This window comes from Elephas maximus, chromosome 4 (assembly GCF_024166365.1).
Source record: "Elephas maximus indicus isolate mEleMax1 chromosome 4, mEleMax1 primary haplotype, whole genome shotgun sequence".
Lineage (NCBI taxonomy): Eukaryota > Metazoa > Chordata > Mammalia > Proboscidea > Elephantidae > Elephas > Elephas maximus.
In genome coordinates this window covers 37,301,567-37,318,265 of record NC_064822.1, presented here as the reverse complement: position 1 = coordinate 37,318,265, position 16,699 = coordinate 37,301,567, and the positions used below count along the sequence as shown (strand labels likewise).

The 16,699-nt window shown below is 38.1% G+C and overlaps 1 protein-coding gene across 1 annotated transcript in view; it reads left to right on the top strand.

Annotated features, from left to right (window-relative positions):
* MALRD1 (MAM and LDL receptor class A domain containing 1) overlaps nucleotides 1–16,699 on the top strand; it is a 958,969-nt gene that overhangs the window by 186,771 nt on the left and 755,499 nt on the right. The window contains exons 17-18 of the mRNA XM_049881884.1: nucleotides 226–593; nucleotides 6,222–6,634. Coding sequence (XP_049737841.1) covers nucleotides 226–593; nucleotides 6,222–6,634 — 781 coding nt within the window. The remainder of the gene's footprint in view (nucleotides 1–225; nucleotides 594–6,221; nucleotides 6,635–16,699) is intronic.

The following is a 16,699-nucleotide window of genomic DNA, read 5'->3' as shown; positions in this document are numbered from 1 at the left end:
TTCTGTACTGAACTCCTTGAGAAAGGCTCCCAGGGTCCTGAGAACCAGAGTGTGCACCTCAGCAGATAAGCTCTTTGCAAATGCGCAGCCACAATCACTGTAGGAATTAGAGGTGTCATTCATGATGACTAATTATTAATTGTTGACTGAGTAGAAGAGTCTAAAAGTTAAATATTTAGTATGTGCCGTAAGTCACTTCCATTTCTTGTGGATGCTCTTTTCCAGGTTTTATAACTATGGCCTTTTGGTGGGAGCAGCTGAACTGCAGCTACATGTGGGAAGATCCAGTGACTCCACAGTGCTCTGGAGAGTCTTATATAACCAGGGCAACCAGTGGTCAGAGGCCACCATTCAGCTTGGGCGCCTGACTCAACCCTTCTATTTGTCACTAGATAAAGTCAGTTTTGGCATTTATGATGGGATCTCAGCTATTGATGATATCAGATTTGAAAATTGTTCACTTCCCCTCCCTGCTGAGAGCTGTGAAGGGCCAGGTCATTTCTGGTGTAAATACACCAAGGCTTGTGTAGAAAAGCTTCGGTTATGTGATCTGGTGGATGACTGTGGTGATAATACTGATGAGGCCGACTGTGGTAAGTATTTTTTGGCCTCTCTTCTGTGTTTTGATATGGTGACTTTGATCAATTTGCTGTTTTGTAGTTAATCAAGCCATTTGACATAAAGCTAATGAATATTATGTATGATTAACTAAAAAGGTCTTCAGTATTTATTAATATGTAAAATTTATTTTTAATATTTTTATATGCTGAGAGTCCCTGGGTGGTGCAAATGATGAACGCACTCGGCTGCTAACCCAAAGGTTGGAAGTCTACCCAGAGGCACTTTGGAAGAAAGACCTGGCAATCCATTTCCAAAAATGAACTATTGAAAACCCTATGGAGCAAGCACAGTTCTACTCTGACACACGTGGATTGCCAATGGTTAGAATTGACTGGAAGGCAACTGGTTTTCATATATGGTACTTATTAGGGATACAGTGATGAATGCAAAAACGTAGACCCCTGCCCTCTTATAACCTGGAGTCTAATAGGGGAGATAGATATTATTCAAATAACTAATAAATATACAGCTGTGACAGGTGCTACACAGAGGAGTGCCATGGGTTCATATGATAAAGGCAATGATACCTAGCAAAGGCCTGAAAAATTATACGCAAGAGCATATATGCAAAAGCCTTCATATGTGACTACATGTGTGGTTAGAGCAAGTATGAAGGGAAAATAAGGTAGAAGGCAAGGATGGAGAAGTCGTGGGAGGCCAGATTTGCAGATCTTTGTAGTATGTGTGAGGGAAGTTTTTCTTTATTTGAGAGTTTTTAAGGAGGGTAATACGATAAAATTGGCATACTTAAAAACGTTACTGTGGATACAGCATAATGAATAGATTAGAGGGCAGTAGATTCAGGAGATCCCTTAGTAAGATATTGCAGTAGTTTATCAGAGAGAAGTTGACAGCTTGAATCACAGTGATGGGGATGGAGATAGAGGGACTAAACTTTGGGAAAATAGGAGGGGACATATAGTGATAATCTGGGCTATAGGGAACAGAGAGTGAAAGAAAAGTCTTAGGTTTCTTGTCAAAGATAAGTTCTACATTTATGGCTTAAACTATCCAAGAGTTTGGATGTGTAGTTCCAATGTTTGAAGTTTCAGTGATTGTATCCAGCCCAAACCAAACCCGTTGCCATCAAGTCAATTCCGACTCATAGCGGGAGTGGTCCTGAAAATAAATAAGAAGCTAAAAGTTTTTTTTTTTTTTTTTTAATTCCAAAAATCTGTCAGGAGAAAAAAAAAAAAAAAGTTTGCATGACTCAGAAGACTTAGATTCCTCGTCCAGAAATGTCAACAATTCTTAAATTCTGAGCTGTGTGTCTATTACGCTGGGACCATAAAATGTTTGATAAGTTGTAGGAAACATTACATTAAGAAATTTCCATGTAAATCATTGTGGAGTTTACATATATACGATTGTCTGTCTTTGATATCATCAGGCATTTTGAAGCCAGAATTACCATGCATCTCACCAAATTTCCACAACTGATATTTGAGTGAATATAAATAAAATTAATGATTTTGACAATGACAGTTATAAGAAGTGCAACTTATGTTAAGATAATTTATTTTTGCAAGTTTAAAAAGCCTTTTTAACTTTTTTAAGATCCCAAAATTCCACTCCTTAAAAAGTGTCAACTTGTTGCTAAAGATAAGCAAATTATCCTTTGAACTTCTCAATGTTAATTTAGTAGAATGGGATTATGGGAGTACAATGATAATATCAAAATACTTCTTGTGACTATATATTATTTTAAGAAAATTGTAATGACATTAGATCATAGATTTTTCTCACAGCTTTCCATCTAGATATATTACTTATTGCACAGAATGCATTATGTGGTTAGACATCCTGAAATTTATGCTGTATATTTTTTTAACATATGTAGGGGCATGATCTTTTTATAAGGGTGGAGGTACACATATTCCTGTTGAAAATGAAGACTGAGTGTGCAGTCAGTATGAAGACAGGCAATATAGAAGTCTGCTGGCTTTAGTGCCAGTTTTATATCAAAACCCCAGGACTTGACACTCTCCTTCTGCTCCACAGCAAGACTGACACCTGGGGAGTACGCTGTGGGTCCCCAGCTCACGTCACATCTGGGCTTGGTTAGTCACAAGTGAGGAAATATCAAGTGAGTGCTCATCCCCCAGTTGACATTTACTCACTTGGTTCCTTTCATTAGGTCTAAGCTCCTATTCTGTGGTTTCAGAGACAGATGATTTGTTCTTGCCTGGCTGCATTTATGCACATAGACTTTTATTTTTTGTTTCAGAGTGTTTGTTCACATTTGGTTCCAAGTGCGGTTACTAAGATGAATAATTAAAGGACAGCTGACATTTATTTTTTAAAAATATTAACTTATGTAAATGAAGCTAAAATATTCAACTGCCAATTAATTCTAAATCCTGTAGGCTCTGCCCAAATCATGCCAAATATATATTCTGTCTCATTTATTCTGAAACAGATACTTGGGGTCAGAAAAAATCCTCACATCTCGAAAAATGAATGTAAAAAAAAAATGAATGTGCTCCTATATTAATCTAGAAGTTTAGGTGGGATGTTTAGGTAATAAGGGGCTAGTCAACTCTGAATTGTTCTAATGACTAAAGGAAATTAGAAGTATAAACGCTCCAGCTCAGAGGAGCTATAATCCCATGAAAGGTAACCAATAATGAGACATAGTTAAGAACAGGCAAGGGGCTTGACATTACCTTAGGTATAAAAAAAAAAGGTATAGAGATAGAAAAAGGGGGTAAGATGTTAGAGGCACACAGGGAAGATGTTCAACCATTTCAAGAGGTAGCACATGAACAGGAACCAATGGTACTGAAGGAAGAAGTCCAAGCTGCTCTGATGGCATTGGCGAAAAACAAGGCTCCAGGAATTGATGGAATATCAATTGAGATGTTTCAACAAACAGAGGCAGCGCTGGAGGTGCTCGCTCATCTATGCCAAGAAATGTGGAAGACAGCTTCCTGGCCAACTGACTGGAAGAGATCCATATTTATGCCTATCCTCAAGAAAGGCAATCCACCAAATGCAGAAATTATAGAACAATATCATTAATATCACACACAAGCAAAATTTTGCTGAAGATCATTTAAAAGTGGCTGCAACAGTATATCAACAGGAAACTGCCAGAAATTCAGGCTGGTTTCAGAGGAGGATGTGGAACCAGGGATATCATTGCTGTCAGATGGATCCTGGCTGAAAGCAGAGAATACCAGAAGGGTGTTTACCTGCGTTTTATTGACTATGCAAAGACATTTGACCGTGTGTATCATAACAAGTTATAGATAATGTGAAGCATGGGAATTCCAAAACATTTCATTGTGCTCATGAGGAATCTTTCCATAGATCAAGAGGCAGTTGTTTGGACAGAAAAGGGCATACTGATTGGTTTAAAGTAAGGAACGGCGTGTGTCAGGGTTGTATCCTTTCACCACACCTATTCAGTCTGTATTATGAGCAAATAATCCAAGAAGCTGGACTATATGAAGAAGAATGGGGTTTCAGGATTGGAAGAAGGCTCATTATCAACCTGCATTATGCAGATGACACAACCTTGCTTGCTGAAAATGAAAAGGACTTGAAGCACTTACTAATGAAGATCAAAGACCACAGCCTTCAGTATGGATTACACCTCAACATAAAGAAAACAAAAATCTTCACAACTGAACCAGTAAGCAACATCATGATAAACAGAGAAAAGATTGAAGTTGTCAAGGATTTCATTTTACTTGGATCGACAATCAACAGCCATGGAAGCAGCAGTCAAGAAATCAAAAAACACATTGCATTGAGTAAATCTGCTGCAAAGGACCTCTTCAAAGTGTTGAAAAACAAAGGTGTCACCTTGAAGACTAAGATGCACCTGACCCAAGACACGGTATTTTCAATCACATCATATGCATGTGAAAGCTGTACAATGAATAAGGAAGACCAAAGAAGAATTGATGCCTTTGAATTGTGGTGTTGGCAAAGAATATTGAATATACCATGGACTGCCAAAAGAACGAACAAATCTGTCTTGGAAGAAGTACAACCAGAATGCTCCTTAGAAGCAAGGATGGCGAGACTGCGTCATATACTTTGTACATGTTGTCAGGAGGGATCAGTCCCTGGAGAAGGACATCTTGCTTGGCAAAGTACAGAGTCAGCGGAAAAGAGGAAGACCCTTGATGAGGTGGATTGACACAGTGGCTGCAACAATGAGCTCAAGCATAACAATGGTTGTAAGGATAGCGCAGGACTGGGCAGTATTTCGTTCTGTTGTGCATAGGGTTGCTATGAGTTGGAACGGACTCGACGGCATCTAACTACAACAATATGAGGAAGGATTGTTGTTGTTGATGTTGGATGCTGTCTAGTCAATTCTGACTCATGATGACCCCATATGACAGAGTAGAACTTCTCAAAAGGGATTTCTTGGCTGTAATCTTTACAGAAGCCAGGTCTTTCTCCCTTCGAGTTGCTGTGTTAGTTTGAACAGCCAACCTTTTGGTTAGCAGCCATGCACTTAACCATTACACCACCAGGATTCTATGGAGAAGGCTAAAATCAAACCAAACCCATTGCCGTCAAGTCGATTCCAACTCATAGCAACACTAAAGGACAGAGTAGAACTGTCCCACGGGGTTTCTGAGGAGCGCCTGGTGGATTCGAACTGCCAAACTTTTAGTTAGCAGCTGTAGCTCTTAACCACTATACCACCAGGGTTTCCTGGGGAAGTATAGTTAGGGACAAACAGGAAGTCATTTTAATTTGAGGGAGGCAGTGCTTTAAAGATAGAGGAGTTTACATTTAAGTTTATATTAAAGAATTCTGAAGAGAGAAGGAGAATAATACTGCCACTGAAGAATCATCATCTGGCACTAGTGTGTAGGAAAACTTGGAGCTGAGGGCAGGATGAAAGGAGAGAGAATCTTTCAGAATGAGGCCCCGAAAACGCTTGCATCAGAATCATCTTGGGTGCTTGTTAAAAATGTGAATTCCTGGACTTCACCACAGATCTTAAAAAATTAGTACTTGGGGATTTACCATGGAATAAGCAATTTTACCACGCATTCGAGGTGACTCTGAAAGACTGAGACCTCGAAAGTTGCAAATGTTCTAAGCTCTGCATTTTAGAATCACCTAGGGAGCTTATCTAAAATCCTGACGCATGACCTCACCTCTCAGACCAATTAAATCAGAATCTCTGATGGTGAATTCTTGGCTTTAATGAAGCATTTTGAAATACTCTTTGGTGATTGTAGCATTCAACTAAGGTTGAAATCCACTGAGCCAGAAAGTTGATGCAATGAGGTGGCTGTGAGGTCATGATTATTTACCTAGAGTTATGGTAATAGAAATATAAAAATGTAGAAGAGTTATGGTAATAGAAATATAAAAATGTAGAAGGGCTGGACATTAAATTCATTTGGAAAATAATGGTCAAAGCAATTTCATCTTCAGCCTGTAAAAGATTGTTACTTAATATATTAAAAAAAAATATATATTATCTAGGATTTATTCACTCTTTTTAAAAAGCTTTAATGCAGCATTTTTTAAATTGAAATGGCATACTTTGGCCTGAGGAAGTTTATTATCATATTTATTTTATTCATGCCAATTATTCACTATTATTCAATGCCAATTTTCAGCACCCGATCTACAATGTAACTTTGAAAATGGAATTTGTAACTGGGAGCAGGATACAGAAGATGACTTTGATTGGACCAGGAACCAGGGTCCCACTTCAACATTTAATACGGGGCCAATGAAGGATAATACTGTGGGCACAGCTAAAGGACACTATCTCTACATAGAATCTTCGGAGCCACAGGTGTTCCAAAACAGAGCAGCTTTACTCAGCCCAGTCCTTAATGCCACTGATACAAAGGGCTGCACCTTCCGCTTATATTACCACATGTTCGGAAAGCACATTTATAGGCTGGCCATCTACCAGCGAATCTGGAGTAACACAAGGGGACAGCTGCTGTGGCAGGTATTTGGGAACCAAGGCAACAGATGGATAAGGAAATGCCTCAACGTTTCCAGCGTGCAGCCTTTTCAGGTATGGATAATGGTTTCGTAATCTGTATTCTGAAAGCATCGGAATGTCTAAAAAACATGAACAATCACTTTATTCTTGAATTAAAAGCGAATGAAATTTGATCAAAGTTACTTTGACACATTTATCATTTAATTAACGTGCACCAAAGCTCTTTAAGTTGCTTTCTTCTTTGGCTACCCCCGATAATGTGTGATTAAAAGTCTCTAAAGATAAACACATGGCATTGGGAACAGCTGCAGGGCCCTCCGATTTTAAGCATTCATTGTACTGAAATTAAAAATATGAAAAAAAAATTAATGTTTGGCACAATTGCTGGTGTTCTCCAGGAGGCTCAGACTCTGAAAGTGTAATTGACTTTGAAAAAATTTCATTTGACTTTTTCACATTGGAGATAAGCAGTTGAAATCAGGCAGAGTGCTTGCTTTGTCTGAGAATCACACAGCCACTCTGGGAGAGAGCTGGAGTTTGAGCCTCGGTCTCCTTACTACAGATGGAAAACTCAAAAAAAGCTCAGTGCCGTCGAGTCGATTCCGACTCATAGTGACCCTATAGGACAGAATAGAACTGCCCCATAGAGTTATCTAAGGAGCGCCTGGCGGATTTGAACTGCTGACCCTTTGGTTAGCAGCTATAGCACTTAACCACTGTGCCACCAGGGTTTCCCCTACTCCTGATGGAATATACTCTAAATCTCAACTGTTTTCCCCTGAAAGCCAAACTTGGAATAACAAGTTCAAGTGCTCGTATGGCTTTTGCACTTTCGTAAAACACTTTTCCATATATGATCTATTTGATCCTCTTAGCAATTCCGTGAAGTGGATAAGTCAGAGATCCTCTGTGCCAGTTTGTAGATTAGAAGAACAAATCGCAGAGAGGTTGTTGTTTATCCCTGGCCAAATAACTGGTGAGAAGCAAAACTGGAACTTGGTCTGGAACCTGCAGTTTTAAATTCATTCACATTTATTCACTTCCTAATATATAGTACAGCCTGTAATATGTAGGAGGGATAAATATTTGTCCTTTCTCCCTTTAATCAAATAGATTTACTTATAATATACTTATCTTTCCTGGGTAACCTTTTTTTTTTTTTTTTTAATGTACTAAATTTCTTTCAGCTACACAAATTTAAAGCACTGTCTCTATCTAAATGCCTTCATTTATAGTTTCTTAACCTATAATTTAGTTCCAGGCCACCTTCTGAGAGCTTGTCACAATCATAGATGTGTATTGTACATGGCTCAGTAGAGAACACAATGGAATGGTGCTTTGTCCAGATGGACATGGGCTGAGAACATAAGAACTAACCCACCATATGTAGTGTGCTATGTTGCTGTTTAGCCACAGTGGTAAGATGCTGAATGATGTGAAAAGAAATGGAAGAGAGGCTCTTTGACTTTTATTTAATAATGGCTCATCTACTTCAAATTAATTCTTAATGTCTAATCATGTCAGTTGCAATTTGGGGCAAACTGGTATTTACTGGGTCAACACTCCTTGTGATATTTACTCAAGGATTGGTTGCCAGGAGAAAGTGATCTTGGAAGAGAAGTCATCTTGACAGGTGAGCATGGGACTAACCAAACATCCCTTTGGTCCTGAATCAGAAACATTTGAAAAATTGAGATTTGAGACCCATCCTAGGCTATAAATCACAACATTCTTTCTTTGATATTATCCTAGGGTTCTTTTAGATTTTTTTTTTCTTAGTGAAATTCAGGCATGAAAAGATGGAATCAGAGATTCTGCATGCTGCATGGATTAATTATTCAAGATAGTGAAAATGAGGTCCAATTTGGGCAGCAGGATATGTTTCTTCTTGAATAATGAGTACACATATTTTCTGTTCAACAAAGCAAGAAGAGCAGCAGTTAACAACCCACATTTTAATTAACTGTGATATTATAAGCAAAATTACCTAGCGTCACACCCAGCATGTAATAGGTATTCATTAAATGTTTGCTTAAAAGAAAACTTCAAACCTTTTTCAGGATTATTCATTTAAGTTGAAAGAAATAGTATATGACTGACTGTATTGTATAGACAGTGTATGAGGACTGTTTTGCTTGTGCATGTTGGTTGAAATAATCAGTCAAAAATCTAAAGTGTGGCATGGTGAATGAAGGTTCAGCAAATCATCAGAGATCAAATTTCAATTCAACCTTTTACCCGATTTTTATTAGGTGCTCTGTTGGAGTATAATTAACATACAAGGAACTCCACATATTTAAAGTTTTGAAACCATTGCCACAGTCAAGATAATGGACATATGCTTCATCCCCAAAAGGCTCCTTGTGCCCCTTTGGAGTCCCTCCCTCAGGCCCCCAGTTTCTACCTCTTGACAACTGAACTGCTCTAGCATTATGCATTGATTTCCATTTCTTAGAATTTATATAAATGAAATTGTTTAGAACGTACTTTTTAAAAATCTGGATTACTTTATTCAGCGTAATTATTTTGAGAATCATTCATGTCACACCATGTATCAATAATTCGTTTTTGTGTTCCGTGATATAGATTAAGTACAGTTTAACCATTCATCAAAGGAGCTCTGATAGTACAGTGGTTATGCACTTGGCTGCCAACTGAAAGGTCAGTAGCTGGAACTTACCAGATGCTCCACAGGAGAAAGAAGTGACAGTCTGCTTCCATAAAGATTTACAGCCTTCGAAACCCTGTGGGACACTTCTACTCTGTCCTATAGGGCTGCTATGAGTCAGAATTGACTCGATGGCAGCGGGCTTGGGTTTAGGGGGTAACCATTCATTTATTGATGGATATTGGATTTTTCATCCCCTCAAACACTGTATGAGAGTTCCACTTCCTTCACATGTCAGTCAGCACTTATTATTGTCAAACTTTAAAATTTTACCCATTTCCATGGGTATGTACTGGTATGACATTTTGATTTCCATTTGCTTTGGCCTAAGCACTAATTAGGAGCCCTGGTGATGCAGTGGTTAACAGCTTGGCTGCTAACCAAAAGGTCGGCAGTTGGAACTGACCAGCCACTGATTGGAAACACTGTGGGGAAGTCTACTCTGCCCTATAGGGTCTCTATGAGTCAGAATCCACTTGAAGGCAGTGGGGGGAGGGTAAGCACTAATTATGTTAAACCTGTTTTCCTGTGTATTTGTCAGTTAAATATCTTCTTTGATGAGTGTTCAAATCTTTGCCCAATTTTTTTTTTAATTTGTTTATTGTGCTTTAGGTGAAAGTTTAGAAATCAAGTCAGTTTCTCATACAAAAATTTATACATACCTTGCTATGTAATCATTCTAGCTGCTCTCCTCTTAATGAGACAACAAATTCCTCCTCTCCACCCTGTATTCCCTGTGTCCATTCAACCAGCTCCTGTCCCCCTCTTCCTTCTCATCTCCCCACCAGACAGGAGCTGCCCACACAGTCTCATGTGTCTACTTGAGCCATGAAGTTCGCTCCTTATCAGCATCATTGCCTACCTTATAGTCCAGGCCAATCTCTGTCTGTAGAGTTGGTTTTCGGGAATGGTTCCAATCTTGGGCTATCACGGTGTCCGGGGACCATGGCCATCAGGGTCCCTCCGGTCTCAATCAGACCATTAAGACTGATCTTTTTACGAGAATTTGAAGTCTGCATCCCACTGTTCTCCTGCTTCATCAGGGATTCTCTGTTGTGTTCCCTGTCAGGGCAGTCATTGGTGGTAGCCTAGAACCATCTAGTTCTTCTGGTCTCAGGCCGGTGGAGTGTATGGTTTATGTGGCCCTTTCTGTCTGTTGGACTCATATATACCTTGTGTCATTGGTATGCTTCATTCCCCTTTTCTTCAGGTGGTTGAGAACAACTGATGCATCGTAGATGGCCGCTTGCTAGCAGTTAAGACCCCAGATGCCTCTCAGCAAAGTGGGATGCAGAACGTTTTCTCAATACATTTTGTTATGCCAATTGGCCTAGATGTCCCCTGAAACTATGGTCCCCAGACCCCATCCCTGCTACTCTGGCCTTCGAAGCATTGGGTGTACCCAGGAAACTTCTTTGGTTTTGGTTTAGTCCAGTTGTACTGACTATCCCTGTGTTATGTGTTGCCCTTCCCTTCACCTAAAAAAATTTTTGTGTGCTATCTAGTTAGTGAATATATCTCTCCCTATCCTCGTAACCATCAAAGAATATTTTCTTCTATGTTTAAACTTTAACTAGAGTTCTTATAATAATGGCCTTATACAATATTTGTCCTTTTGCAACTGACTGATTTCACTCAGCATAATGCTTTCCAGATTCCTCCATATTATGCAATGTTTCACAGACTCATCATTGTTCTTAATTGTTAAATAGTGTTCCATTGTGTGAATATACTATAATTTGTTTATCCATTCATCCCTGATGGGGACTTTGGTTGCTTCCATCTTTTTGTAATTGTAAACAGAGCTGCAATGAACACGGGTGTGCAGGCTCTTATTTCTTTAGGGTATATTCTAAGGAGTGGAATTGCTGGGTCATATGGTAGTTCTATTCTAGCTTTTTAAGGAAGTGCCAAATCAATTTCCAAAGTGGCTGTACCATTTTACATTCCCACCAGCAGTGTATAAGTATTCCAGTCTCTCCACAACCTCTTCAACATTTATTATTTTGTGCTTTTTGGATTAATGCCAGCCTCGTTGGGGTGAGATGGAATCTCACTGTAGTTTTGATTTGTATTTCTCTACTGGCTAATGATCGTGAGCATTTCCTCATGTATCTATTAGGTACCTGAATGTCTTCTTTGGTAAAGTGCCTGTTCATATTCTTTGCCCAATTTTTAGTTGGGTTATTTGTCTTTTTGTTGTTGAATTTTTACGGTAGCATATAGATTTTAGAGATCAGATGCTGATTGGAAATGTCATAGCTAAAAACCTTTTACCAATCTGTAGGTAATCTTTTTACTCTTTTGGTGAAGTCTTTGGATGAACATAGGTGTTTGACTTTTAGGAGCTCCTAGTTATCTGATTTCTCTTCTGGTGTTTGTACATTGTTAGTAATCTTTTGTACACTGTTTATGCCCTGTATTAGGGCTCCTAGCATTGTCCCTATTTTTTCTTCCATGATCTTTATCATTGTAGATTTTATATTTAGGCCTTTGATCCATTTTGAGTTGGTTTTTGTGCATGGTGTGAGGTATGTGTCTTGTTTCATTTTTTTGCAGATGGATATCCAGTTATGCCAGCACCATTTGTTAAAGAGACTGTCTTTTCCCCATTTAACTGACTTTGGGCCTTTGTCAAATATCAGCTGCTCATATGTGGATGGGTTTATGTCTGGATTTTCAATTCTGTCCATTGGCCTATGTATCTGTTGTTGTGCCAGTACCAGGCTGTTTTGACTACTGTGGCAGTATAATATGTTCTAAAATCAGGTAGAGTGAGGCCTCCCACTTTTTCTTCATTTTCAGTAATGCTTTACTTATCCGGGGCCTCTTTCCCTTCCATATGAAGTTGGTGACTTGTTTTTCCATCTCATTAAAAAGTGTCACTGGTATTTGGATCTGGATTGCATTGTATCCATAGATCGCTTTGGGTAGAATAGACGTTTTTACAATGTTAAGTCATCCTATTCACGAGCAAGGTATGTTTTTCCACTTATGTAGGTCTCTTTCGGTTTCTTGCAGTAGTGTCTTATAGTTTTCTTTATATAGATCTTTTATGTCTCTTGTTAGATTTATTCCTAAGTATTATATCTTCTTATGGGCTATTGTAAATGGTATTGATTTGGTGATTTACTCTTCCACATTCTCTTTGTTGGTGTAGAGGAATCCGACTGATTTATGTATGTTTATCTTGTCATCTGATAACTCTGCTGAGCTTTTCTATTAGTTTCAGTAGTTTTCTTGAGGATTCTTTAGGGTTTTTTTTATGTATAAGATCGTGTCATCTGCAAACAGAGATACCTTTACTTCTTCTTTGCCAATTTGGGTGCCATTTCTTTTTTTATCTAGCCTGATTGCTCTGGCTAGGACCTCCAGCACAATGTTGAATAAGAGTGGTGATAAAGGGCATCCTTGTCTGGTTCCTGTTCTCAAGGGGAATGCTTTCAGGCTCTCTCCATTTAGGATGATGTTGGCTATTGGCTTTTTATAAATGCCCTTTATAATGTTTATGAATTTTCATTCTATTCCTATTTTGCTGAGAGCTTTTATCATGAATGGGTGTTGGACTTTGTCAAATACCTTTTCTGCATCAATTGATAAGATCATATGGTTCTGTCTTTTATTTATGTGATGAATTATGTTGATTGTTTTTCTAATGTTGAAGCATCCCTGCATACCTGGCATGAATCCCACTTGGTCATGGTGAATTATTCTTTTGATATGTTATTGAATTCTATTGGCTGTAATTTTGTTGAGGATTTTTTCATCTAAGTTCATGAGGGATAGTGTTCTGGAATTTTCTTTTTTGTGGTGTCTTTACCTGGTTTTGGTATCGGGTTTATGCTGGCTTCATAGAATGATTTTGGGAGTATTCCGTCCTTCTCTATGCTCTGAAATACCTTTAGTAGTAGTTTTGTTAACTCTTCTCTGAAAGTTTGGTAGAATTCTCTAGTGAAGCCGTCAGGGCCAGGGCTTTTCTTTGTTGGGAGTTTTTAAATGACTTTTTCAATCTCTTCTTTTGTTATGGGTTTGTTTAGTTGTTCTACCTCAGTTTGTGTTAGTTTAGGTAGGTAGTGTGTTTCTAGAAATTTGTTCATTTCCTCTAGGTTTTCAAATTTGTTAGAGTATAATTTTTCATAGTATTCTGTTATAATTCTTTTGATTTCAGTTTGGTCTGTTGTGATATCACCCATCTCATTTCTTATTCAGGTTATTTGCTTTGTCTCCTGTTTTTTATTTTGTCAGTCTGGCCAATTGTTTACCGACTTTGTCAGTATTTTCAGAGAACCAGCTTTTGGTCTTGTTAACTCTTTCAATTGTTTTCCTGTTCTCTATTTCATTTAATTCTGCTCTAATTTTTCTTATTTACTTTCTTATGGTACCTAAGAGTTTCTTTTGTTGCTCTCTATTTGTTCAGGTTGTAGGGATAATGCTTTGTTTGTGCCCTTTCTTTTTTTTGCATGTGTGCATTTATTGCTATAAATTGACATCTGAACACTGCTTTAGCTGTGTCCCAAAGGTTCTGATGGGAAGTGTTTTCATTCTCATTGAATTCTATCAATTCCATTATCCCATCCTTAATTTCTTCTATAATCCAGTCATTTTTGAGCAAACCGTTCAGTTTCTATGTGTTTGGTTTCTTTTCCCTGACTTTTCTGTTACTGACTTCTAGTTTTGTGGATTTATGGTCAGAGAAGATAATTTGTAATATTTTGATATTTTGGATTCTGTCAAGGTTTGCTTTATGGCCTAATATGTGGTCTATTCTAGAGAATGTTTCATGTGTTTTGGAAAAGAAAGTATAATTGGATGCTGTTGGGTGGAGTGTTCCGTATATGTCTATGAGGTCAAGTGGGTTGATTGTGGTATTTAGCTCTTCTGTGTCTTTATTGAGATTCTTTCTGGATATTCTGTCCTTCACTGAAAGTGGTGTGTTGAAGTCTCCTACTATTATTATGTTTATCTCACTTTTCAGTGCTGTCAGAATTTGTTTTCTGTATCTTGAAGCCTTGTCGTTGGGTGCATAAATACTTAACATGGTAATATCCTCCTGCTATATTGTCCCTTTAATCATTATATAGTGTTGTTCCTTATCCTTCGTGGTAGATTTAACTTTGAAATCTGTTTTGTCAGAAATTAGTATAGCCGTTCCTGCTCTTTTTTGATTGACGTTTGCTTGATATATTTTTTCCATCCTTTAAGTTTTAGTTTGCATCTTTATGTCTAAGGTGTATCTCTTGTAGGCAGCATGTAGACAGATTGTGTTTTTTTATCCATTCTGCAACTCTCTATCTCTTTATTGGTGCATTTAGTCTGTTTACATTCAGCATGATTATAGATAAGTATGTGTTTAGTGCTGACATTTTGATGTCTTTTTTTGTGTGTTGTTGATGGTTTCATTTTTCCACTTTTTTTGTTCTAAGTAGTTTTCTTTGTAATTTGTGTGTTCCTCTTTTTCGTTGTTTTTTTTTTTTTTTTGCTGAGTCTTTATGTGTTTCTTGTATTTTATTTTGATGTGTAGGATTGTTAATCTCCTTTGTGGTTACCCTAATATTTACCTATTTTTCTAAGTGTAAACCTGACTTGTATCTCCCTATATCCCCTTGATTTCCTTTCCATGTGAAAGACTTATGACTACTTTTAGCCGCTCTTTATCAATTGAATGTTGTCATCTTTTACTTAGTGACATCACTGATTCCCTGTTTTGAGCATTTTTTTATCTTGATTTATTTTTGTGATTTCCCTATCTGGGTTGATATCTGGTTCCTCTGTCCTGTGTTCTAGTGTTGGGTTGATATCTGATATTACTGGTTTTCTAACCAGAGAATTCTCTTTAGTATTTCTTGTAGTTTTTGGTTTGGTTTTTACAAATTTCCTAAGCTTCTGTTCATCTGAAAATGTCCTAATTTCACCTTCATATTTGAGAGACAGTTTTTCTGGGTAAATAATTCTTGGCTGGCAATTTTTCTCCTTCAATACTTTATATATGTCATCCCATTGCCTTCTTGCCTGCATGGCTTCTGCCAAGTAGACTGAGCTTATTCTTATTGGTTCTCCTTTGTAGGTGACTTTTCATTTATCCCTGGCTGCTCTTAAAAATTTCTCTTTATTTTTGGTTTTGGCAAGTTTAATTATAGTTTGGGATCTACCTTGTATTGGGTTTGATAAGCATCTTGGATAGATATCCTCTCATCTTTACGATGTCAGGGAAGTTTTCTGCCAACAAATCTTCAACAATTCTCTCTGTATTTCCTGTTGTCTCTTGCTGTTCTGGTACTCCAATCATTCATAGGTTTTTTTCTCTTGATAGAGTCCAACACAATTCTTTAGGGTTTCTTCATTTTTTTAACTTCTTTTATCTGATTTTTCTTTGAATATATTGTTGCCAAGGGCTTTACCTTCAATCTTACTAATTCTGACTTCCATTTCCACAATTCTGCTCTGCTGGCTTTCTACTGAGTTGTCTAATTCTGAAATAGTATTGTTAATCTTCTGAATTTCTGATTGCTGTCTCTCTATGGATTCTTGCAGCCTATTAAATTTTTCATTATGTTCTTTAATAATCTTAATTTCCTGGAGTTCTTTGTGTGCTCCTTGGCTTGTTTTGCATTTTGCCTATCTCCTTCCTGAAGTCTTGAAGAATTCTGTATGTTAATATTTTGTATTCTACATCTGGTAATTCCAGGAACACATCATTTGGAAGAATCCTTGAGTCTGTGTTTTGGGAGTTTTTTGAAGCAATCATGGTCTGCTTCTTTATGTGATTTGATATCGACTGTCGTGTCCGAACCACCTTTAAGTTATTGTATTAATCTATTTTATGTTTGCTCCCTGTGTCCTAGCTTCTTGCTTTGTTTTGTTTTGATATACCCAAATAGGCTACTAGAGTGAGGTTACTTGATTATTGGAGCCTTTGAAGCATTAATCTCCTGTCATCAGATGGCTAAAGCTGTTACCAGGTATATGAACCTAGGAGTCTATTTGCTATTTTGTATAGATTCAGCTCAGGTGTCCCAGTAGTTGGTCACCTAGTGTGTGATGCAGACTCTCACCTATGATCTTAGAGGAGCAGTGGTTATTGGTGTGTGCTCAGGTTTCTGGCAGCAACGGGGGTCACACTCAGAGGAAGGCAGGGTGCTGACAACCTTCTCCCGAGTGTCTGTGAGGAAGGCATGTCCCTGTTCTCCAGAGCACTCTGGTGGTTGGGCTTTGCAGCTGTGCCATAGGCACCCAGTGCTTTTAACTGTAAGGACTAGTAGGTACCACTTACTCTTGGGCCCCTGCCATGGGTGGCTAGGTGGCATGGGCGGAGCCTCCAACCCTCAGGCCCCTGCTGTGGTTAGGTGAAAAGGGCCCTGTTTAATAGGCAGAGTGGTATCAAACATCAAAAAAAAAAAAAAAAACTGCCTGTCCACTGCACAGCTGAAACAGTTACAGTCAGACCTCAAACAGATTCACCCTTGCAATAT